Raw genomic sequence first — 24,461 nt, 5'->3', positions numbered from 1 at the left:
AAACACGAGATGCCCAGCATTTGAAGGGACATTAGATTTACTCACTATATACATTCCTTATTCTGTATGATTAAAACTATTGTACTGAGACAATTGTTGTTGGGCTTTTCTCATTGAGGACTAACATGATCTCACCTCACCCTCAACCAGTGCAGAACAAAGAGATAGGGAGGACACACAGCTTCCCTGGTGAGCACAGGCAGCATGCAAAACAAGGGCTCAAGGTACATGGGGCTAGTGGCTGGAGGCACTTGAAGTACAAAGGTGCAGAGAAATGAGTGGCTGGGGGAACAAGAAGCTAAAGGATTCAGCCCCTGGCAGGGCTGAGCCAAATCTATGCAGCTCTGCCTCAAGATGGGACTCACCACTGCATGCAAAATGCTCATTGCTGTGTATTGCTCTCCCTTGCCACAGTGTGTCCACTTCGGACACAGGCACAAACCTCACCGCCAGTCCCAGCCAGGATGTCCTGGCCCATGCCTGGACCACTCTTTGCTCATTGGCCAGCCCTGTGCTTAGCAACAACCAATCCCAAGAGGTTATTTGCTGGCTACTGGGTAGGAAGATGCTGGGATTTCTTTCTTCCCCTCAGTCTCCAGCACTGATCATTTCTGTCTCCAAAGGAACATTCTGGCACAAACACATGGACAGACACACACTTACTTCTCCAAGGCTCCAAGAGAAACCTCCCAGGGCTGCCACTGCATCATCTTACACTGCAGCTTCCCCTGCAGTGTGATATGTCCCCAAGGCAGGTCCCAGCTGAGAACACAGATGGGGGGATCAGGAAGCAGAGGAACAGCTGCATCCACCTACAGCTCCCCCACTAACCCCAAGGTTGTTACATCTTGAACATAGACTGTCGCTGGAAGTTAACCACCTCACACCATGAATCAGAGATACTCACTGATAACACTATCCAGGGCTTTCCCTGCTGCAACAAATATAGTCCCAATGAGCTCCAGAATGAGCCCCCCTCCCCCAAACCAAGAATATGGGAATACAATGTGATCGCAAACAGTTGCCTGCAAAACCAACACAACTAGGCCTTCCCTGTCACTCTGCCAGGTGGAAACTCCAGAGCAAAGCAGCAGGGTCTGGTGGAAATCCACAGCAAGGAAGAAATGACCTCAGACTCTCCCCACCTCCTGAGGCTAGTGCTGTACTGGTCCTGGCTGTGACTGGGAGACCTGAACCTCCCCACAGACACTGATCTGAGGCCTAAATAACTTCAAAATTCTGCCTGCTACCTGACACAGGGTAAATATATTCAGAGCACAGGGGCTGACCTTGTGCACAGGCCAGCAGGAGAGGCACAGACAAACTGGTGTTTTTCTAAACCCAGATAGATAATCTCCAATCCATTTTCAACTCTGCAAAGAGCTCAAATTCATGAAAACCCAATGAGGACACTGTCAGGAGATGGCAAGCAGGGCCTGATCTGTCCCTTAGCCATGGGGTTTGTAGCCCAGTCACCAGGACACCTTCCCTTTTTGGTGGCATGCACCCTGCACCCCGAGCTCTGAGGGAAGGGACGTGGAAGGGCAGGGCTGGGACATGCTGGCAGACTACCAGTGGCTTTCATCATCAGTGCAGTGTCCCCCTGAAAAAGGCCCTAGAAAGCTGCTTCTTCACAAGTACAGGGCATTTCTCAAAAAGCATCAAATGTATTTTGGATTTAGTCTCACAGCAGCCGGATAAAAGCGGAGAGGAGCTCAGAAAGCAGTTGGACATGGGAGTAAGTACATCCTTCTTGGCCCTTCAGTCTGGCACATAAGCATAAAGGGGCTCCAGCATGGTCAAGCAAAGGACATGGGTTGGGGTTTGTCCCACTGCTGAGCTCCAGAGCCACAGCCATAGGCAAACCCCTGTGCACGTGTGTTGGGCATCACTGCAAAGCACTAGAGTGAGCGAGACACCAGGTAACAGCGCTGCTGCTGAGCAGCCCGTGTGATGGGGCATGGGGGCATGGAAATGAGTCAGCTTCAGCCTCGACCCTCAAAACCACTGCATGCATGGTGAACGCAGGCTTAGAGACCTTCCATCCTGCTAAACTCACAGAGCCCCAGAGCACAGCACTGGGGAGCACGCTGCCACAACACCCTCCGATGGGCTGCTGGGATCTGCTCTCCCAGCCTGACCCTCCTTCAGGTGACAGCACCAACCCGTGAAGAAAAGCCTAAGGTCAGAGCTCCAGCGTCTCACACTCTCCATGGTTTGGCCACCATGGCTGAATTGCCCCAGCCAAGCTCTCACAGGTACATATGCCGCTGGAAGGACATAGCTACTTGGATGCAGTTCTCTACACACACAAATTGGGGATGAAGGTTCCCTGGGATGAACCAGGATCTGGGGAAACATCATGGGGCGACTGGCAGTGGGTCAGCAAGAAAGAAGCAGAACAGAGGACCTTGAACCAGCCCTGCCTTTCAGAAGACGGTCAGAGAGCTGGCTGTTCTGCAGTGGTCAGATCTAAACTGATGCTTCGACTCCCTTCTTTTCTCACCGTGGCACAATGGGAATGGGGATCTCACTGGGACATTTGCTGTAATGAGTTCAGCTCCAGCAGTTAAAGTTAGAGCTCACCTCGGCCATCTGTGTAATGCTTTTGTAATTTAGTCCAAAAACTCGTGGTAACTTTTAAGGACCTTGTGCCCGTGCATGTGGCTGATCTCAGATCTCAGCAGCCACAACTGCTCCACTAACGTCCCAGGCTCCCCGAAGTGTCTGTCGTCTTATTAGCAGAGCCTCCACTTGGGATTTATTTTCCATCCAGAATTTAAGCTGAATTTATGTATTAACTAAAGACTATTAGTGCCAAAAATAAGTGGAATGCCACTTGCTCAGCAACACAAGCCTTACGAGAGACCACGTGGCACAGCCAGCCCACCCAATCGCAACCCCAGGGAGGCTTTTTATAGACACCCACGTCTGATGGAGTGCAAGTGATGCTTGGCTTGCCGCAAGCCTTGCTCTGCAAGCATCTGATTGCAGGGGGAGGAGGGAAATATCCCTGCATCTATGGGCAGGAAGGCACAGTTCTCTTCTCTTTGCTGACTGGGTAAGCAGCCATGTGGAACTGGAACTGGTTTAGGAACAGGTAGTGGCAGAGCTGCCTCATTTCCCCGCCGTAAACATCCACACATGCAGCATGCAGCTTCTGACACACAGCACGCATGCTGCTGAGTGTCTTAGTGCAGTATCTCAACACCAAGGGTCCTCCGCTTCCCTCTGAGCAACACTGCTGCAGAGAGGAAAAAGGTCACTCAGCATTGCACAGCTCTAGCTGATGGTGACTCCTCTGTTTCCCAGGTTGTCGCCAGGGTATTATTCCTCTGAGTACATCCACTCCCCCATACCAAGCTGTCTCAGCTACCGGGAGAGTGCCACTGATGTGACTGTGAAGGCTTCTCCAAGGACTCTGACCAGTCTCCACTGTGAGGGATGTGAAGCCACGGCCGGAGCTGCAGCGCTGCTGCTGCCAGCAGCCCCAGGGATCCCGTGCTGCACAAGTCGAGGCACAGAAGGGTCAATAGCAGGTGGAGGGCAACCCTCATGTACTGCAGATACCTGTTTGGCATGGCCTCTTCTCTTCCACTGCTCCCTGTCCTACTTCCCTCCAAACCAGGCATCTTGCACCCTTTGCAAAGCCAGACTCAGCTGCCGAGCGGGCAGTGTGGGTTTGCTGGTCTGGTAGCTCTCTGCAGCACACCCAGTATGCAGGGCTAGAAAGGGGCTGCTTTGGCCACGACACAGAGTGGGGCAGCACACAGAGAACCCATGGCCCATGGTGCGGGCCAAAGGAGCATCTAGGAACACAGGTTACAGGCTTGCAGCAGAGGTCAGCAGGGCCGTGCACAACTGATCTACACAAACCTCTCTGGTCCAACAGCTGCTTGCAGAGGTGTGAATGGCAGCTTCAGGCCATCAGCTGGACCAGAAGCCGCAGGCAGGCTGCTGGACCCCACTCGCCCGTTTGCCCCAAGATGTGTTATGCTGGCAGAAGCATCACGGTGCTCACAGTCCCACCACAAATAGGATGCTTGCTCCCCAAGCTGTAAGGCAGAAAGCCAAAAAGTCCACCCAGAAGCCTTCCCCACAGCCATTCTATGCTGCCTTAGTCCTGTCATTTCTGCGTCACCAATCTGCAAAGGAAGTCAGAGAAAGAGCAGACAATGGCATCTGAGAAGCAGGGAACGGGCAGGTCTGCAAACAAGACCAGCACCAGGCCTCGATTTGCAAAGTTTGTGTGATACGATCCAGCCTGTGTTTTCTTTCGTGCCCATGGCCTCTGGTCCTGTCACTGAGCACCACTGAAAAGAGCCTGGCTCTGTCATCTCTGCCCTCTCCCTTCAGGTATTTAAATACATTTATAAGGTCCCCTTGAGCCTTCTTTTGTCCAGGCTGAATGGTCCCAGCTCTGTCAGCCTGTCCTCACGAGAGATGCTCTAGTCCCTTCATCTTGGTGGCCCTTTGTTGGACTCTCTCCAGTATGTCCATGTCTCTTGTACTGGGAAGTCCAGCACTGGACACAGTCCTCCAGATGTGGCCTCACCAGTGTTGAGCAGATGGTTAGGATCATATTTGTTGACCTGCTGGCAACACTTTATCTAATGCAGACCAGGACACCGTCAGCCTTCTCTGCCCCAGGGGCACATTGCTGGCTCATGGTAAACTTCGTGTCCATGAGGACCCCCAGTGCCTTTTCCGCCAAACCACTTTGAGCTGGGTGGTCCCAGCATACACTGGTGTCTGGGGTTGTTCCTTCCCAGCTGGAGGACTTTGGACTGATGTTGAACTTCAGGAGGTTCCTGTTGGCTCATTTCTTCAGCCTCAGATGGTCTCTCTGGATGGCAACATGACCCCCTGGCATATCAGACACTCCTCCCAGTTTACTACCCGCTGCAAATTCTCTGAGAGTACACTGCTCCATCATCCAAATCATTAATGAAGATGTTAAATGGGACCGGACCCAGTACTGACCCCGGGGATACACCGCTAGTTACTGCCCTCCAACTAGATGGTGTGCTACTGTTCTTCACCCTCTGGACCCAGCCATTCAGCCAGTTTTCAATCCACTACCCTATCTGCTCATCCAGCCCATATATCAACAGCTTGTATATGAGTATCTTGTGAGATACCATGTCAAACTGAAGCCTAGGTAGCCAATGTCCACTGTTCTCCCCTCATCTACAAAGTCATTGCATTGAAGGTGACAAGATTGGACACAATAGTCTTCCTGTAGGCAGTCTCAGACTTTTGTGACTTTTCACCTAAAAAAACACCAAATTCCTACAAAATGCCTGCGTCTCACCAGCAAACTCCTGCAAGAGGGACACCCAGAAGGGATGCTGAGAGTCTTTTCCAGCAGGCAGGTCCAACCTGCATGTCCTGCATCTTTAGTGGCACCAGAGAAATTCATATTCCCACTTCTCATCCAAATACTTATTTTCCAGGAAATTTCCTCCAAAAATAGGTCTAAATGCAAAAAAAGTTCAGTAAAACACCTTCAAGTTTTCAAAGAGAGTGCAGCCCCAGAGAACACTGCAGAAAAAGGAACTAAAGCCATCATTAAAAACATGTTAGGGTTTTCTTAGCTCAACTGCAATTATCAGTCTGAAAGCTGAGGATGTACAATACAGTGTGTGGGGGAGGAGAGGAGAGGAGAGGAGAGGAGAGGAGAGGAGAGGAGAGGAGAGGAGAGGAGAGGAGAGGAGAGGAGAGGAGAGGAGAGGAGAGGAGAGGAGAGGAGAGGAGAGGAGAGGAGAGGAGAGGAGAGGAGAGGAGAGGAGAGGAGAGGAGAGGAGAGGAGAGGAGAGGAGAGGAGAGGAGAGGAGAGGAAGACAACAGCAGCATGGAAGGAAATTGAACACTGCCAAGTCAAAGGCACTGTTACAGGCAGAATTCATTTCCTTGCAGAAGGGTTTCCCATGTCATCCCTTACACAGAGAAGGAGAAAAAACCATTATTTTGAAGAACATCAGCCACGATAGTAAGACTTCAAGGAGTAGGGTTTCCCTCAGATGCTGCAGCCACCAGATTAGCCCCATGTATGCCATTCCCTCATCATTCAACAAAAGATGAGTATAGCCCAGCATAAAACTGCTCCATATAAAATCCTGTTATCAGCTTCACTTGCTGGAAGGTGTGTGTCTGTTACAGCAAAGATCCCCAAACCTCCAAGCCCCTCTGCTGGGCAGGTTTCTGCCCCAGGGGCATGGATGTGTTTTCCACAGGCTTCATGCTCACTCCCTTCCCACCGATCTGATAACTCTCCTGGGAACACCATTTGCATGGATAGTTGCTGACCTTAGTTTTTAATAAGAGAAGCCCACTGCATGGTCCTCCCATGCAGGCACTGCCCATCGCCATGACCGCTCTTTCCCCCTCAAATCTGGCTTTTGGTGTGTGGAATCGGAACCTGTGCATGAAGTTTTGCCCCTGTCACAGCAAACAGCAGAGCTGCCAAGAGATGCCACCTGATGTGGCATCACCGACCTGCTCCTCCCAGAGGAGACAGAGACAGCAGCTCCGCTACTGCACTGCTGGGATCTCTGGAAAGACCTCAAGACCAGCTTGCTTAATAAATACCCAAGTGAGACAACTTGGACTCTGCAGCCTTTTTGGGCCAGAATCAGAGGTTTGGCAGAGCTCATCTGTGCTGTGCTTAAGGTCACATTTAATTCGGCACCCCACAGGCCCAGGGGATGAAGCACCAAGGACTTTAAAAGGGCTGGTGCTGCTCTCCTGGCTCTGGGACACAGCCTGAACACCAGGCAAGTACAAGGGGTGGGAAATTCCCTGAAGGCAGAAAGGTGGGAAAGGGCAGTCAATTACGAAAGAGATGATTGGAAAGGAAATTCTGTGCCAGTCCCTTGCAGCAGGTTCACAAGAGGCTTTCAGTAAATCTTGTGCAACACAAGCAAACATCCCAGATGAGGATCAGCCCTGCCCACAAACCCTCAGCATCCCTCATCCCAGATATGAGCGCTGCAGGGATCTGTGCATGGACAGGGACTAAGTGACCTCTCCCAGAACCTGACCCGCACCACAGCACGCACACCCACATGTATCCCCATGCACCAGGAGTAAAGGACAGAATGAGACCTCTCTCTCCAGCTGCAGAGCTGCCCAGCACCGTGACTTGAGGAGCCCAGGGCTGCCTTGGCAGCAGCTGCTGCAGGAAAACCACAGCCACTCACCCAGCAGGAAGGTTTTGAAAGGTCACCATTTCCTAATGGCACCTTCCAATGTGCCTATCTGCCCTTTTGAAGCCAGAACACACTTCATGTATTTATGATTCGGGAGTTAACAACTCCTCTCCTGGATACTTTAACATCCAAACATGAGGTTTGCTGGTCTCATCAGCCAGTTTCAAAGTTCACCACAGAAAGGTATTTTTCTCTCCTTGCTCAAAGAACTACCCAGAGCCTCCTTCCTGCAATGGCCATAGTTTTATTCACAGTTACCAGTCTGCCTACAGTGATGGCAGGTGCTTTCTTGGCAAATTCAGCTGCTGTTCCATAGGTATATCAACACCACGGGCGGGATTTCCTGCTGTGACAGCTCTGGTCTCCGTGCTTTTCCTCTGATGACACGGAGCAGAAGGCGATTCAGCTCACAGCGCTTTGGGAGGGAAGGAGAGGCCTGAAGCCGTCTGTGACCCGAGGCAGGAGGGCTCCCGGATTAGCTGTATTAGCACAGGTGGAGAGTGCGGTTGTCTCTCCTCTCACTGGGAAGAGCCCACAGAAGTAAACATGCTCACAAAACCCTCCCTGTCCGGGTTTGGATCATGTCCCAAGTAACATTCACTGACACACAGCACCCCAGAGGGCTGGGGAATGGGCCCTGATGGCAATTCTCAGGGTCAGTTCAAGCCACAAAACACAGCCCTAATCTCTCAGCACCATGCAGCAGCTACAGATTTGCAGAAGTTTGCAAGCATCAGCAGAGCAGCCACTCAGCCCGCCTCACTCAAGCATCCTTCCATCACAGCATGCACCACAAAGCTGCTCAGCCCTCTAACAGCTTGGAAAATCCTCTCTCCACACCATCATGCAACATCAAGTGCCCTCGGGGATCCATGCTCGCTGCCAGCACTCCCAGCTAGTTCTGAGCGTCAGAAAAACAGCCTGGATGCCAGAAGCCTGCATCTCACCACACGATGGACTGACAGAAATCATCTCTTCAGACGTCACAGCTCCCCCACACAGATGGAGTGTGCTGCTGCAGATCAGAGGCAGGTTTGGGGATGGCAAGTTTCTGTCTTTGTGGATCTGACAGCTTTGCTGTGAGCTGAGCTTGCCTGGGAAATGTTTGGGGCTAGATGGCCGCCCAAGGAGAGTCAACATGCTGTTTTGACCAGTATCAGGCAGGTCTCTCACAGAGCTGTTCCAGGAATAAGCCAGGGCTCCTCCACCTCCAAACACCCACTCAGACCCTCCCAGTTGCAATGGGCACCACTGCAGGGTCTGCCTCCTTTTCTGCAGGGTCTGCCACCTCCAGGGAGGACCATTTGGCAGCACAGACAGCCCTGCACCCAGGGCGATGGACCACAGACTGCTCTGAGGTCCACCAGGGAAAGAGGGAAGAGTTTCATTACCAGTTCTGCTGATTACCCGCACAGAAATGCTCATATGAACCCAACACGCTACCAGTTTCTGCCTAGTCCCTAGCAGAGCATGCAAAGAAGCATCCTCCCTGCTTGCCAGGCCGGGAATCACAGTGTGGGGATGTTAAGCAGATTTCCCTGCGATCAGTGGCACAGATGGGAACTGAACCAAATCTCCAAGCACAGCCCCCTTGCCTGCATCAGTTCCCTCTAGAGCACAAAGCCACACAAACGCACCTCTCTGCAGTGCGTGTACCCAGCACAGCTTCACAGACACACGGCTGAGACCAACTGGTACGACGGCACCTGGTTTTCTGTGCTGCACACCCCACAAAGAGTGTCCATATGCTAGAAATGGGCTAGATACTCCACAAAGGTCCTTCTCTGGTCCAGGCAGTGGAGATCAGGCTCCACAGAGGCACTACTGAACACGACCTGCAGAAACATATTACTACCTTCCTGCAGAGCACACCCCTTCTGGGGCTACAATCATGTATCGGCCCCTTATGGCGCCCCACTGTAGCCCAACCCTTCTGGCAATAATGAATTTGGGGAAATGCAGAAGCAGCAGCTGCACCCCAACCATGCTGTACCTACCCAATGTCCTACCCAAAGCCCAAAAAACCCACAGGGCCCTTCCCAGCATCTAACTTGCATCTGATCCTCCCAGACTCACCAGAACACCTTGCTCCCTCTATATTTTCCCCTCCTTGCCTGTGAGCCCATTTGGGTTCTAGGGCATGGTCAGGTCTGGAGCTCCTGCAGCATTTGCCATGTCCTGCAGTTGCTGTTGTGCCTAAACACCTAAGAAACAACAACAGCCATCCCACAGACCCAGCCTCTTGTGTCCCCCCTGCCAGGAAGACCAGCTTAAAACACCGCCGTATGAAGAAAGTGTGCCAAACAAAAGCAATCCCTCTGTACCACAGACCTTTACCCCAGCTGCATCTCCATTTCCTGACATCAAGGCGTCTTTCTTAGGGACATGTCTGTGTGACTCAGGCTCTCCAGTGCTATAAGAAAGGGTCTCCAGGTTTTCTCAAAGCCAGCCAGTAGCACCCTGCTATGTCAGGTCCCCCCAGGACAGGAATCTCCACTTAATTCCAGCACAGGACATAACTGTGCAGCTGCCCGGGCAGGCAGAGAGTGTCCCAGGGCCCCACAAGAAGACCTGACTAGGTAACACCAGCCTCACCAGGCAGTTCCCCACAGAGCACAAGAGACAACCTGGCAGCTGGGATGGGAAGACAGCTCCTTCTCCCTGCAGGGACGTGGGAGCTGAGACCCCACACGACAGGGGATCGTCCCAGGGATGCTGATGACTTCAGCTGGACTCCCAGCAGCAACTGCCAGCCTGCCCCAAGGCTGAAAGCAGCCCAGGAGAGACTCAAGTCCCCGCTCTGCCTCTCCACACCAAGCCATGCAGAAAGGCAGCCAAGGACAACCTGAGTGGAGGAGGCAGGAATCAATCACAGAGTCACAGACTGTTAGGGGTTGGAAGGGACCTGGAAAGCTCATCCAGTGCAATCCCCCCATGGAGCAGGAACACCCAGATGAGGTTACACAGGAAGGTGTCCAGGCGGGTTGGAATGTCTGCACAGAATGAGACTCCACAACCCCCCTGGGCAGCCTGGGCCAGGCTCTGACACCCTCACTGAGAAGAAGTTTCTTCTCATCTTTCAGTGGAACCTCTTGTGTTCCAGTTTGCACCCATTGCGCCTTGTCCTGTCACTGGTTGTCACCAGCAGAGCCTGGCTCCATCCTCCTGACACTCACCCTTTCCATATTGATCCCCATGAATGAGTCACCCCTCAGTGTCCTCTTGTCCAGCTCCAGAGCCCCAGCTCCCTCAGCCTTTCCTCACATGGGAGATGCTCCACTCCCTTCAGCATCTTAGTGGCTGCGCTGGACTCTCTCCAGCAGTTCTCTGTCCTCCTGGAACTGAGGGGCCACAACTGGACGCAATATTCCAGATGTTATCTCAAAGGGTGGAACAGTCCAGACGAGGCCAGAGGCACCTGTCCCCATCACTGCTATTACTACTGCCCCAGAGACCCATGGGGAAGATCCAACCCCCAAGCAAGGTATCCTGACAGCCCACTGATTCTCCCTGTCATACACACAACGCTAATGAACATGCTGCTAATTGTCCTACTCCAGACACCCCCCGCATGCTTGGAAAAGGCCACATTACATTGGTAGAGGGCGACAGTAGAGGCCATGCCTGATCCTGGCCTCACCTTGGCTTGGCCCACCTTGAAGAGAGAGCTGCTGTGCCCAGAAGCAACAGCAGCCACCAACTACAAGGCATTCCAGCAAAACCAGGACATGCAACCCAGCCTGCTAGGGTGAACTCAGCTGCCCTCCACGGGCCTGCGAAGAACAAGCAATGGTAATACAGGAAAAGCTGGTTCTGTTCTGCTGCAGACAACAGGGCATGGGGCAGGCGGGGGCACCAGTGAGAACCACTGCAGCCACGAACCCCAGCCAAGAGACCTTAAAGGATTCCCCTGGCCAGTAAGAGATGCTGTGAGCAGAAGCACCTTGTCCCTGGGTTACAACACCAGACAGCAGAGTGGGAACAGAACTGAGCACCTCTCTAGTCCCTAGTCTCAGATCCCCCCAACAGGCTACCTTGCCTGCCTACAAGAAGGTCACACATACCAGGGTCATTCCTGATAGTTGTCCGCCCAACCTGCTGTCAAAGCACCCTGCTGATAGCTTTCACCCAGCTCCAGACCAGGCTACCATTCACAAGGGGATAACTCTTTGCAGAGGAGCAGATACCTCTGGTTTGTAGTTCCCACAGCCTTATCAGGACTGTTGGCATCTTCTGGCCTTTTTCTGCACACAACCTCTTCTCACCAGCCCACCCAGCTCCATCCTCAAGGTGCCATAGCAGCTGGGGCCATGCTCAGCCCATGCCACCACCGTGAACCTCAGCCCAGTTCCAGCCTTTGATTCAACCTGGGGGGCACTTCCAGGAGGTCACCCTTTGGTCAGGGTTTGGACTGCAGGGATACCTTAAGGGAGACAGGAAAGACAAGGAAAGCAGAGAGGATTCCCTGACCCAGCTAGCAGGGCCAAGACATGGCTACAACTCAGTAAGAGCTGGCTGATCCTATCTGCAAAGAGTCAAGAAATCTCTGCTCAGTTGAACACCAGTGCCCTGGGTCTCCAAGGCAGCATCTCCTCTCCCCCTCTGACCCACTGAACCTCTTGTTTTCTCATTTCCTTTTTCTTTCCTAATATAAACACTCTTCCTCCCCTGAACAGCTTTAGTGCTGTCTCCTGTGTCTGTCACACCAAACTTCTCTAAATCCTCTAAGCACAAAGGTGATCCTCCCCTACCTGACCACATCCCACATTCCCAGGCCTGGAGTCAGACATTATTTTCATTCAAGCTGCAAATCATCTGCTCCCCTCTGGTACCCTGTGTTCTGGGGAACCTCATATTTTCCTCCTCCAGACTGGCCACCCTCTTATCCAGGACAGAGCTGGACTTTGGGGATTAAATGAGAGCAGTTTTCACTGACCCTTCTGGCCAAGCTTTGCAGCACACAGCCCAGCATCAAGCTGCAGCAGCCAACGCTGGGAACACAGTCATTCGGCAGTGAAAGAGCAGCACAGTGATTCATCTTCCTTTTGATCTTTTAGCCTACCCTTGCAGACTCCATACTCTGTCCCCAAAATTTCTGGCAGTTGACAGACCTTTCCACCTGCCCCCAAATCTGAGGAGGCAGGAGCTGAGAGGTGCTGGCACTCTGTAGGGATTCGAGCGCTGCACACCCGATTCGGTAGGCAAGCAGATGCCTGGCTGCCAAAGTTGCCAGGGAGATGAGCTTCCTCCAGAGCCTCCCCTCAGCACACACCTCCACCCGAGCTCCCGCTGGAGGACAGGCACCCTCTGCCATCTGCACCGGACAGAGCACGGCACAGCGCAAAGAACACGTCCCCGGGGAGCGGGGCAGAGCCTTCTCATTCACACAGCACCATTTGGAGATGAAAGTCTGGTCCAGAAGTTTGGGAGGGTGCGTGTTGGCATCCTGGCAGCCCCCTCTGATCAGCAGGGAGAGCAGAGAGAGAGGCAGGATTCACTGACATCTTTGCTACTCCCAGCCCAGCTCCCACCAGTGGGACCAGCGCTGACTGTGCTGCCACCCCCAGCATTAAGTGGGCACAGGAGGACTGACAGAAGCTGCCAGACAGTCCCAGCACCTCCTGGCTCAGCGGAGCCACTTTATCACTTCCCAGCACCGTACCGCTCAGGCTCCTCTGCAGCGAGAATTTCTCCAATGACCAGCATCACCCACGGGCTCGGAGCCACGCAAACCTGCTGCCCACCAAGGATCAATGTCCTGCAGCTCCTCCTGGCCGGGCACACCACTCACCCTGCCTTCCAAAGGCCGGCACATGTCTCTGGGGGAAGCCCACGCTCTGTTCCAGGGCAGCACAGCTCTGCTCTGCACTCAGTGGTGTCATGCAATGACTCAGGAGGGGAAATGGAGATAAGGTGCACTTCAGCACCAGCATCCAACGCCCCAAACCTAGCAAAGCAGCAGCTGTTCCTTATAGGAGCCATGTCACACTGCTCATGGGAACAGCAACTCCATCCAATCCTGCTGGGAGAAGCACCCTCACCTCAGCAGTACAGTACCAAAACTGATCCCTTGCGGGACTTTACAGTAGATTTTGGGGTGTGCCAAATTCTTAAAGGCCCAAGGCCCTGGTGACCATGTCGCATTTTGCTTTACACAGCACAAATCAAGTGGGGAGCTCAGCTATGGCAGAACATGGCTCCCTTTTTGCCTGATGATGGAGTTTATTGTCCCTGTGCTCCCAAGCATGCACCAGTTTCTTATCCAGATCCAAACCCAAGTCAAGGTGTTGGCCGTGATTTAGTAAGGGCGTTACGCTTCAGGGCCCATATCTAAGGGTTATTAGCTATCAGAACACAAAGACAGCCACTGAGAAGCAGCTGGTGTCCAGGGGCTGTGCATGGAGAGCCTCTAGATATAGAAACCAGCACTGCTGGAATCATGCAGGAGCCTTTTTAGTCTCCTGTTACCCAAAGATATCCTTGAGGAGATGCTTTATTTCCTGAAAGGAGAACTGAGTAATTAGCCAGGCTTTGCTCCACACAGGGCACATCATGCCTGGAAGTGGACAAGCTCTGTTGTTTTGGGTATAGCTGAAGTCACTTGGACCTACAGCAGTGGCTGAGCAAAGTTTCAGTTGCCAGCTCCCCGTCACAGCTGGGAGATGAGGGGCTGAACTGGCCATAGGGACCAGGGACCCCGGGTCCACTCCCAGGCCAAATCTGTGTGCCAGGAGCAGAAAGCACCCAGAAACCTGTCATTCTTGCAAGGAGTAAAAGCTCTCTGCAGCAAAGTGACCGCTCCCCATCTGCAGAAACTCTAGGCAAGAACGAAGCAAGTTTTCACTCTTTTCCAAACCTAAGGAAGTGTGATTTTCTGGAGGTGGTGAGAAATAGTTCAGACAGCTCTAATTAGCAGAGTGGCGCATGAGAAAATCCAGCTTTGCTGCTGCCTGCTCCACAGCTGTCCTGGGATAAAGGGGAGCACCAGCATCGGTGCCTGGAGCCCACCTGCACTTTCCCCTATGCTTGCCTGGCTTGGAGCAAGCCCAGTGATTTGCAGGGTAGCGGAGATGGATATTTTTGCATGAGCTGCTGGTCCAAAGTTGCCAGCGCTATTTCAGGCAGCAACACCTACACTGTAATCCAGGGGGCTGTATTTTCCAGCAGGCACTTCAAAATCAGGCTTCCCTTCTCTCCTCGCAGGCCAGCTGTAACCAACCTGGCTCTCCGAATCAACAGATAAACAGCTCGCAGCCTTGTGTGGCCACCGAGTCCAACGCCACAGCCCCAACATGTTCCTGATTCCCACTGAGAATAAGGCACCTTCCGACTGGAAAAAAAAAAGACCTCGTCTCACAAGAAGTACCTGCTGCAACAACAGGTCCTCTGCCTGCAAATCCTCCCAGGGATCTGCCACCACCAGATTACTCACTCAGACTAAGCTAGTTAATCCTACAGGCAAGTCGTGTACTTCATCCTGGAACTCTGCTGCATTTTCGGTGAGTTGCTCCAGGAGATGCACAGGCTCTAATTAAAGCTACTTTGCAACTTCCCGCATATGGAGGCAGGAAGACATTTGTTCCTCTGTGAAAGCAGAAATCAGAGCTCAGACAGGTTAAATCCCTACCAGCAAAAGCCCCTTCTGGGTACAAAATACCTGCAAATATATCTTTCACACAGGAAGCATGGGCTCATATAAAGTGGAAAGCAGACCCTTGAGGATGAGGAGGGTCAGGACCACAACCCTGTCCTGGATTCAGCTCGGGAGTGGTGCCAGCAGGGCCAGCACACCACACAGCCATCCCACTAATGAGAGCCAGCACCGTGTCTTGCACCTGTTTCTTCCTCCTTCATCTGTGCATGTAGGCACAAAGGAGATAAGAGACCATCCAGAATTAAGTAGCTGAAAGATGTAAAGAAAAGAGACAGGAGGAGAAGCAATAACAAGAATCATTATATAACAGTATGAAAAAAACAATACTACTGCCAGTGCAGAGAGGTTTAAAGATAGGCAAGCGCGTGGCGAGACCCAGAGGATCCTGGGCCCAGGGACCAGCTGCTCCCGTTGTGCCACAGGGGTGTAAACCAGCTGGACAGAGATGCAGAGGCTACAAACCTCTGGGGTTTGCAGAGAGGGAAGCTTCAGCCTCCAGACCCTGCACAGCAGTGGGATGGCCAAAGTGAGAAGCCCCCTAAAATCTCAGCACGGCAGGAGGGGAGGCATAAAACAGTCCAGCCAAGACCCCGCACATGCCAGAGGCACAAAGCAGTTTTCCCATTCTGCCTCCTGCATCCCATGTCACCCTTCCTTTTCCTTCAGCCCCCCCGGCTCTGCCCAGCAAGGGTCTGGGTCCCATGCACAGCCTCGCCACACACTTTCTCTCCTCCGAGCAAGCTGTGCAGACAGCAGAGACTGCTCCTCGGAGAGAGAGAGATGCTCCAGCCACAGGCCTAATCCTGCAATGCATCCTGGACCTCAGCAAGCAGCAAAGAGAACACACAGCATCTCAGGCTGTGAGAAGGGGATGGATCACTAGAAAACATACCCAGGCATGGAGCCAGAGCAGGGAGAAACTGGTCTTGTGAGGTCTCCATCTTCGGGAGTTTGGGGATTGGACTAGTCAGAGCCATGAAATCCCACCCCACCCACTCAGAAGTGGCCCCAGCATCTGTCCCCCAGCTCTGCATGTCCTGTACCAGACTGTCCCTCAGACCACACATTGTCCCTGGACACTTCACCCCATGCCAGCTCTGGAGTTGTCCACAACCCCCATCTGCAACAAGCACGGGAAATAGCCCCGCACCCCTCCTGATCTTCTCTCCCAGCAGAAACCAAGGAGCAAGAAGGCAGATGACGGCCTGGTTTCCCAGTCCATGCACCTTTCCAGCAGCTTGGGTGCTACAAATCAGAAGATCCTGCCAGGAATGTCACCTTCAGAAGTAACCTCCTAGCCAAATCGAGAGCATGAAGTGCTTGGGGAACCACAAGTTCAGCAAGCAGAGGCTCCCGTTTAATCTTCATCACCGAACCAAACCACAGTTATGACAGTTCACAACCACCAGCTTTTATTTTGATTTTGCAGTCCGCTGTAGAGCTCTGCTGAGACAATGCTCCTGGCAACCTGCAGAGTCCCTGAGCCAGGGAGCCTATTCAGACCATCAAAAACACAGAAACAAAAGCATCAGCTCCAAGAAGGTGTCACAGGCAGAATGACATCCCTTAACTTGTTTTTACATCAGCCTACATGTTAGCCCTTTGGGTCTGATCCAGGAAGCAATGGAGCAGCCTCCTTTCCTCTTAAAGTCATACCCTGCTGCTCAAAGATGCTCAAGTTTGGGCTTCTTTCTTTAAACAAAGACATATATAAAAGCCACATACCTTTTGCAGTGCTTTGACCCAATGGTGAGACCACAGTCCTGAGAAATCCCCCCATTTACCTTCCTTTTACTCCACGACAGCTATTTCACAAAATCCTCTATGTCCATGACAGCCCACATGCATGACAGATGCACATGAAATTAGTGTCTCCCAGATTAGTTTTCTCATACGCAGTCCTAGCCTATTTTCCTCAACAACATATTATGATATGCAGGGTTCTACCTTTCTGCCAGGAGATGCAATCTTCTAAATTTATCTTGTGGTTAACTAAAAAAGGAAACAGTTGTGGCTTTCAAAATCTGGGGTCAGCAGTCCCAAATGGCAAAGTATTTCCCTCAGAAACACCTAGTTAGCAACACAGCAACAACAACAAAGCACACATATGTTCATTACAGAGCTAAGTATAACTGACGAGGCACCTTGCCTTTAATGAGGCGAAAGGCCAATTAACGTGATGAGCAAGTACAGCATGCTGTCATTGAGTGGGGAGCCTGGATTCCCTGGAGATATGGCCTGTATATCCTCGTAACCGACCGAACACAAATCCATTTCTGATGGCATGTTGCGACGCTCGGAGCTCTCCAGGTTACCACCGGCCTCCTCCGGATTTTGTGACACAGTATCTGAGCCTTCAAGCTGGACAAAGGGCCAGCCTTGCATTTTTGTAGGCTCAGATCCTAACCCTGGGAAAATGCAGTCATTGTCTTTGTCTGGTCTCCCACCGCCCAGCCCATCACAGGTATTTACCCTGCCGGAGGACGGCAAGCAAAATCAAAAGGGGTAACGCTCCGGCAGGCGCTTCCCTGTTGAAGTCATTTCATAACCGCGTTTACAAATGTGGATCAGCACACAGTACGCACAGAGAACAGCGTGAGTGCATTGACAGGAGACATCTCAATGCACTCAATGAACAAAAGAAAACCAACTTCACACGATGAGGCCGTTATTTTGAAGGAGGCAAAACTTGCTGGCAGTAAGGGCACACCTGGAGAGCCAGCATCTGCCCCAGGCCCCGCAGCCCCCCAGGAAGAGCCTCTCTCCGCATCGGTAAACATGCCCGGGGAGAAACACGCATCAGGCAGCACCAGTGTGCACAGAGTTAACGGGGCCACCACCGCATGCCGGTGGCGGCTCTCCCGGCCGGGGGCTGCTTGCCATCACCGAGGCGGACCGAGGGAAGCGGGACCCGGGCGGGGGGCACCGGCAAGCGCCGAGACCGACGCGCTGCCGCCGGGAAGTCGCCAGTCTCGGGTGCAGCGGCAGCCAGGCTGCGGGCCCTTCCCCGCCCGGCCCGCAGCGGGACTCGGGGCTGGGCTGCTGGCACGGCGCCGGGGAGCCGGGCAGGCCGGGACCTTGAGCCGGGCGAACGCGGACCCCGGGGCCGGGAGCGCGGCTGCTGCGGCCGAGCCCAGCGGAGCGCATCGCCCCCGCTGCCAGGAGCGGCTCCCGGCGCCGGTGGGCCAGCGATTTGAGGGGCGATCGCGGGGCACCCCGGGGAAATGGGCCTCTCGTCCCCGCTAGCGCTCCCCGCCGCCGCTCCATCATCGCCCCCCGCCGCAGGTGCCGGCGCCCCCCCGACCGCCGCCCCCCGCCTCCGCGACGCGGCCCATACCGCAATCGGCGCAAAGGATCCGCGCCACGTCCCGCTTGAGGTTCTTGCCGCTGGTATCGAGCGGGGCGAAGGCGGTGCGGAAGACGAGCGGCTCCTCGGTGGGCTCCAGAAAGAAGATGTAGCGGTGGTTGCGCTTCACTTTAAAGCAGGGCGCCTTGGAGCCCACGCTGATGAGCTGCTCCCGCTGCAAACCGCCGCTGTTGAGGGGCCACAGGTCGAGCACCTTGACCAAGACCCCCCCGGCGGGACCGGCGGCTCCTCGGCTGTCATTGCCGCCGCCGGCGGGGGGGCCCACGGACTGCACCTTGCCCTCCAGCACCACCGCCGCCGTGTACGCCTGGTCCTGCACCGACTTAAGGCTGGGCGAGTAGCAGGCGAGGGAAACGCCGAAGAGCAGCATGGAGAAGCCGGGCGCCGGGTCGCGCCTCATGCCGCCGGCTGCCGCTCGCTCCCCGCCGGCCCTGCGGCGGCCGGGCTGCGGGGCTGCGGCGCGGCGGGCGCGGCGGGGCGGAGCGGAGCGGCGCGGCGCGGCGTGGCGCGGAGCCGCGCGGATCCTCCTCCGAGCGGATCCTCCTCCGAGCGAGGGAAGTGGGATGCTGACCCCCACGCCCCCCCGCTTCCCTCCAGAAAAGGTGATTCCCTGCCTGGGGACTCCCCCCCGGGGATGCCCGCTGCAGCAGAGGGGATCCCTGCGCCCGCCTTTCCAGCTCCTGCAGGGCCTGGGGGGTCCCCGGGGATGAAGCCAGATCATGTTACCTCCATGTCTGCCATGCAGCCAGCCCCTCGCCAAACCCCCAAGCGTTCACAGATGCACACCCGCCCCCCCCAACATGACACCAGTCATTTGGGGGCAGCTGCAGGTGGCACGGGGCTTCCATGACATGCAGGGCCCAGGAGCAGGGGGTTCCTCTTTGCCCGATTTTTTTATGGAGCTCGGAGATTTGTGCCTGAGATTCCCCTGCACATCTGAAGACAAGGCATTAACATAGCGACAAATGGAGTAAGGTAATAGCTGAGGAGACAAAGCCTCCTTTCATGTCCTTGTCCCTGCTGTCTCTTTTTAATAAACAAGTGCTCTTCCCCTCTTTCCCTGCAGTGGTTTCCAGGAGGAGTCAGTTTAATCTCCAAAAAGTGGCTTATTTGGATTTATTTTCAAAGCTGATCCTGAAGCATCTGCACTCCCAAAACCTCACTGCCCAGATGTTACAGTGTGGAAGGGATCTGAGATACTAAATTAGCAGTGGAGGATTTCATATTTGTTGTTGCACTAAATTCTGCATTGGAGGGGAGCAGCCATGGTCCCATCATGATGGAGGTGACCTGGAGGCAGGAGGGCTGGGCTCGGCCTTGTCTGAGGCACAGCGTCAGGACATAGGGATGCACAGACCTGCCTGCACTGAAATGGAGACACGGCCCCCACCCCAGTGGCTCTACAACCTCAAGGGAATCCCTCAGCACAACCCAAAAGATGACAAAAGCCAGGTCTTTGAGCACATCAGTGAGAGGAGCAGAGATGGCAGGATTGAGGTTTGCTCTCCATCTAGTGTGGTGTAGCCAGAATCATCAGGAAAAATGGGAACGGAGCAGGGCTGCTGTTCCCAGACACAGGCACAGAGCGCAGCCTTTCCTCCCGTTGCCCTGGCCCTGCTGGCCGGGGCAGGAGCCATCACGGTTCCTCCGCTGGCACATGATGGTGCAGACACAGACAGAGCTCTGTAGCCATGGGGCGGCTGTGGGTCCATGCTGCCAGCCCGGGACAGCTGCTCTGCCCCACTCCAGAGAGGCTAACAGCTCTCTGAGCAGCTCTGCCATTGCAGGACCGCGATGCATCGGGAGCAGCGCAGCATGTTAGCAGCAGGGCTTGGGGAACATCTCTTGCGTGCATTTTCTCTTGCTAACTGGGATTCTCTGTGGCTTTCTGTTTTCAGGTGTTTCTGAAAGCTTTCTCTTTTCCCCTGTTCGGTAAGTGTGCAAAACTGCAAAGGAGCAGAGACAGAGGCAGAAGGGACCAGAAATGTTTCCCGTAGCAGAGGGAAGGACAGTGTTTGGATTCAGGAAGTTTCTTGAAAGAGTAGGGAAGCCACTTCTCTCTGCTTTTGACATGAATCTCTGCGGAAATTCCCCTTTCCCTAACATTTTGCTCAGACAGAAATACAGGTTCTTTCTGAGAAGGAAGGAGATATCCTATAGCACAAATTGATCTGAAGCTCTCCTGCTCTACCTTACCAGAAAAGGTGGTTTAATGCCCAGGCATCTGAGTAACTAATCCTTGTCTCCTCCCTGTTTACAAGTTGAAATCCCAGTGGCACCACAGTGGTTCAACTGCTGGGAGAACTTCAGCACAATATACCTGTGAGACCTCTGGGGCAAGTTTGAAAAGGGAGGTTTTTCTTTGCCTCTGGGTTATTTTGGAGTCCAGGACACCTGACACTCATTCATGGAATAACAGGGTAACTGAGGCTGGCAGGGGCCTCAGGAGGTCTCTGGTCCCTCGGCTCACAGCAGGGCCAGCTGGGATAGGTCACTCCAGGTCATGCCAGCTCAGGCTTGAGCCGCCCTAGTGAACCTGTTCCAGTTTTGACCACCTTCATGGTGGAAAAAGTGTTTCCTTATCACTAATGGAAATTCCCTGCATTCCAGCTTGTGCCTGTTGTCTCTCACCCCCCCTACATCTGGGAGGCTTTGCTGCTCTACTCCCTCTCTGAGATCTCCTCTTTCCCCAACTGAAAAGAGGTGGCTCACTGAGACTCTCCTTGTGCCTCCTGATCTCCAGCCCCTCATTTCCACTGCACTCACTCCAGTCTGCCAATGTTTTTCCAGTGCTGGAAAGTCCCAACCTCCAGCTGGGACTTACAAATGCCACACAGAGGGGAGAGCTCCCTCCCCCAGCCTGCCCACTGCACCCTGCTCATACAGTGGGCTTTGTGGGCTCTAGCAGAGGTTCTGTTTATTAGAGTGAAGACCAGCAAAGGGCCAAAGGACTCCTTCAATGTGCTGGTGCCCGATGGCTGATCCTCACCTGCGAGTCACACTTGAGTTCACTACAGGTCCCAAAGGGCCAGCTGCAGGGAGATGGTCCTATTTCATCCTGCAGGGCTGGAAGGCTTTTCTCCCAGAGGAATGCCAGGGATGCTCAGGAAGGTGGCCCAAAGTGTACAGGAGCAAGGGTGACCACTATCCACTGAGAGCAGCAAAGCCAGGCAGGACGTGGTATGGTTTTGCTGATAGGAAAGTGCATGGTTAAAGTGATGGCTTAATTCTAGCGTGCCCATGGACTAGTGATACCAAGAGCATCCTTTTCTAACACCTCCCCCCAGGCTTTGCATTGCCTGGTGGCTTAGGTGATGTGTACAGGGTCTTTCTTTGCATCTGGGTTATATCATGCATCACCATGCGACCTCCTGCCCACAATGCTCTTTTCAAACCTTTCTAGAAAGAGCTCAGAAGAACAAGTGTGCTGGGGCTCAAGGGTTGTGCCTTGTACGTTAGGGACTTGCACTGGTTTTATCTGCACTCAGAGATGGATAAAAACCTCTGGGTTCCAAAGCCAGTTTGCCAAACTGTACTATTTAAATCTCTTCTACAGCTCCCATGTCTATTCTTAAGCATAGAGACCATATCCCCATTTCACTGGATCTGCATCACCAAATATCACATCTTTGGAATCTCTTCTGCTACGCATTTTGTCTAAGAAAGAGTTTTCTCCAGCTTTGCCACCATGGATGTTAGCTGATATCAGTCCTTGCTTAGTCTCGAGGCTTGACATGTATTTTCAAATTTTCACCCTGTTTAAGGATGGTCAAAACTGTGGCAAATTTACTTCCCAGCTTCTTCTCCTGTAAAATCCACTGCACCTTTCAGTGAAGTCTTTGTGTTTGTCATCAACCAGAAGACAGAACTTTCTGCACCGCACCATCTCAATGCAACTGCTCCTGAATGTTAGTGCTTCTGAGCCATCCATACTCCTTCCTTTCTGTGATTTTATTTCTTCATCTTCCATATTTTCCCTTTTTCAACCATCAAAATCAGTTCATTCTGCACTCAGGCACAAGCCAAGATGCCTCATGAAGAACCATTATTTCAGAAAATAACTGTTTCATCCCCCAGCTGCTTTAATTTATCCAAAGCCTATCTCTCTCCTATTCCTAGTGCAAAACCCATCATATTTGCCACCATGAAAGAGAGATGGAGCATCTGAGCTCAGCCCAGACTCCACTCTGCCTGGAGGACCCCAAGAGCTCGGCAGCACTGTCAGAGGTTTTTGTCCCTCAGAGCTGTTTTTTCATTCACCTCGTTTAATTTTGCTCCTTCAGTTTCCCAAGGATTCCTGCAAAACAAAGCGCTTCTCAGGTCCATCCCTCTGCCAAGGGAGCTCCTGGTGCAAAGAGCCCTGCCTGGTGACAGATGTCACAAAGGGCAGTGCCCCAGCGTCCCTGCAGCTGTTCTGTGAGGAAAGCCACTGAACCGCAACAGCACAAGCGGGCAGGTCGCGCATCTTCAGCATCTTCCACAGACTGCAGATCCTCATCCTCCTCCACACTGAAGACACGTTCCTGCAGATCCGATGTGGGTAAGTCCTGTCAAAAAAATGGGGGTTTTTGTATAATGAGGTACAGAGCATCTGCCTTTGCACCCCAGGGTGTTCTGGATGGGCTGGTGTTATCCTCAGTGAGCCTCGGAAGCGTGTGTGCATCACAAGCGTGCTCCATCTCCCCAGTCCTCCCCAGCGCCAGCTCTGTTCTGGTCCCCTGCACATGGCAGACTCAGGAGATACTCACCCATAGCCTAGCCAAGGGAGCACAGTTTGCCTTCCCTGTGGGACATTTATTCCCTCTGACAGCCAGGTGTTTTACAGAGAATCATGCCTGAACACCAACAAATCCACTGCAGACATTTTCTTTCCCTCACTTCAATGTCTTCTCTGCAAGGATTCAGCTTGTTCGGATTGAGGCTGTCCAGCAAAAGGGGATACATCGCACATGGAAAGCGTCAGTACCTGCCATGCAGGGCAGGAGCCAGCCCTTCACCAGGACACACCAGACTCCTGGCACCAACACAATGCTCCCACAGCCTTGGCTGAAACGAGAAAGGCAGATGATAAATTACCAACTCAGAAATTATATGGAAAAAGCAAAGCCCAGCACCCAGTTTGAGACTTCAATCTGGAGACTGACTAAGCAGGACCATGGTCAAAATAAGCCATGTCTGTTAATCCTCCCAGGTAGGGAAGGACTGGGACGAGCATCATCCTACTGTCTTTCTGTGGGGTGCTCAGCCATCCAGAGGAAAGAAGTTGGGCACATTTGCTTTTGGGAGATAAACCACCGCTTTACTAGAGGAATTAAACGCATCCTGCAAAACCTTTTGTTTCCTGGCACATGGCAATCAAAGGGAAGAAAAAATCAAGAGTCAAGTGGAAGAGCACATGGAAGAAAAACGATAAGGGTTCCCTCCAGCCCCTTTGTGGCAGATTAACCTAGGTGCAAGTAAGAAAATTAGCCACTCATCTTTCAAGGAAATGTGTGCATCTTTTACTTGCTGCCTCCCCAAGAAACTCATTCACTCCTTGTCCACCCACACAAGCAGGAATTATAAATGAAAATAAAATATAAACAGTTCAGCCTTCCTTTTTTCCTCGCAGCCTTTCAATCAGATGTTTGAGTCCATGCCTTGGTACCCAAATTTGCATCTTCATCATTCTGATGGCATGCCTATAGAGCCTTGGCTCACTGTGCCCCTCACACACTCTGTTTCTTAGATACGTGTATCTGTATCCAATACATCTATCAGTAGCTCCAGCTTTGGGAGGGTTTTGCACCACTCAGGGTGGACAAGACAGACGGGAGCTTGTCACTGAAGAGCAACTGCTCTGTCATCACTGCTCACCCTGCCCAGGGCCAGAGGACCCAGCAGAAACTGATGATCCATGAGGCAACACTCCCTGTCCCCCAGGAGGACGGTGTTGGCCAGGCACTGCGAGGTGTCACCAGAAAGATGACACACACGTGCAAAATGGCACTGGCAGGGCAATGCTCCCCTCACGAGGTTGTATCTTTGGCTCCCGGGCACTGCAGCCCCTAATCTGTGTGCCCTATTCTGTGTAGTCTCCGGGCTACCAGTGAGAGATGGTCATCCCAGACACTCTCCCCAGGGACTGGATTTCTCTGCCTGCCATTCTGATTTTTTTCTCTCCCTTCTCTCTGCATGAGCTCCTTACACCCCCCTGTGTATAAAATAACTATTACAGTTGTGACAGTGC

At 53.0% G+C, this 24,461-nt stretch overlaps 1 protein-coding gene across 1 annotated transcript in view; it reads right to left on the bottom strand.

The window, feature by feature from the left end:
* The window catches only part of NRG2 (neuregulin 2), a gene marked incomplete at its 5' end in the record, with an annotated part of 162,215 nt that extends 143,583 nt beyond the window's left edge, over positions 1 to 18,632 (bottom strand). The window contains one exon of the mRNA XM_080353003.1: positions 18,203 to 18,632. Within this exon, the coding sequence (XP_080209129.1) occupies positions 18,203 to 18,632 (430 nt within the window). The remainder of the gene's footprint in view (positions 1 to 18,202) is intronic.
* Positions 18,633 to 24,461: the final 5,829 nt, after the last annotated feature.

This window comes from Nesoenas mayeri (genome assembly GCF_963082525.1).
Source record: "Nesoenas mayeri genome assembly, chromosome: 14".
Lineage (NCBI taxonomy): Eukaryota > Metazoa > Chordata > Aves > Columbiformes > Columbidae > Nesoenas > Nesoenas mayeri.
This window is presented reverse-complemented; position numbering and strand designations above follow the sequence as displayed.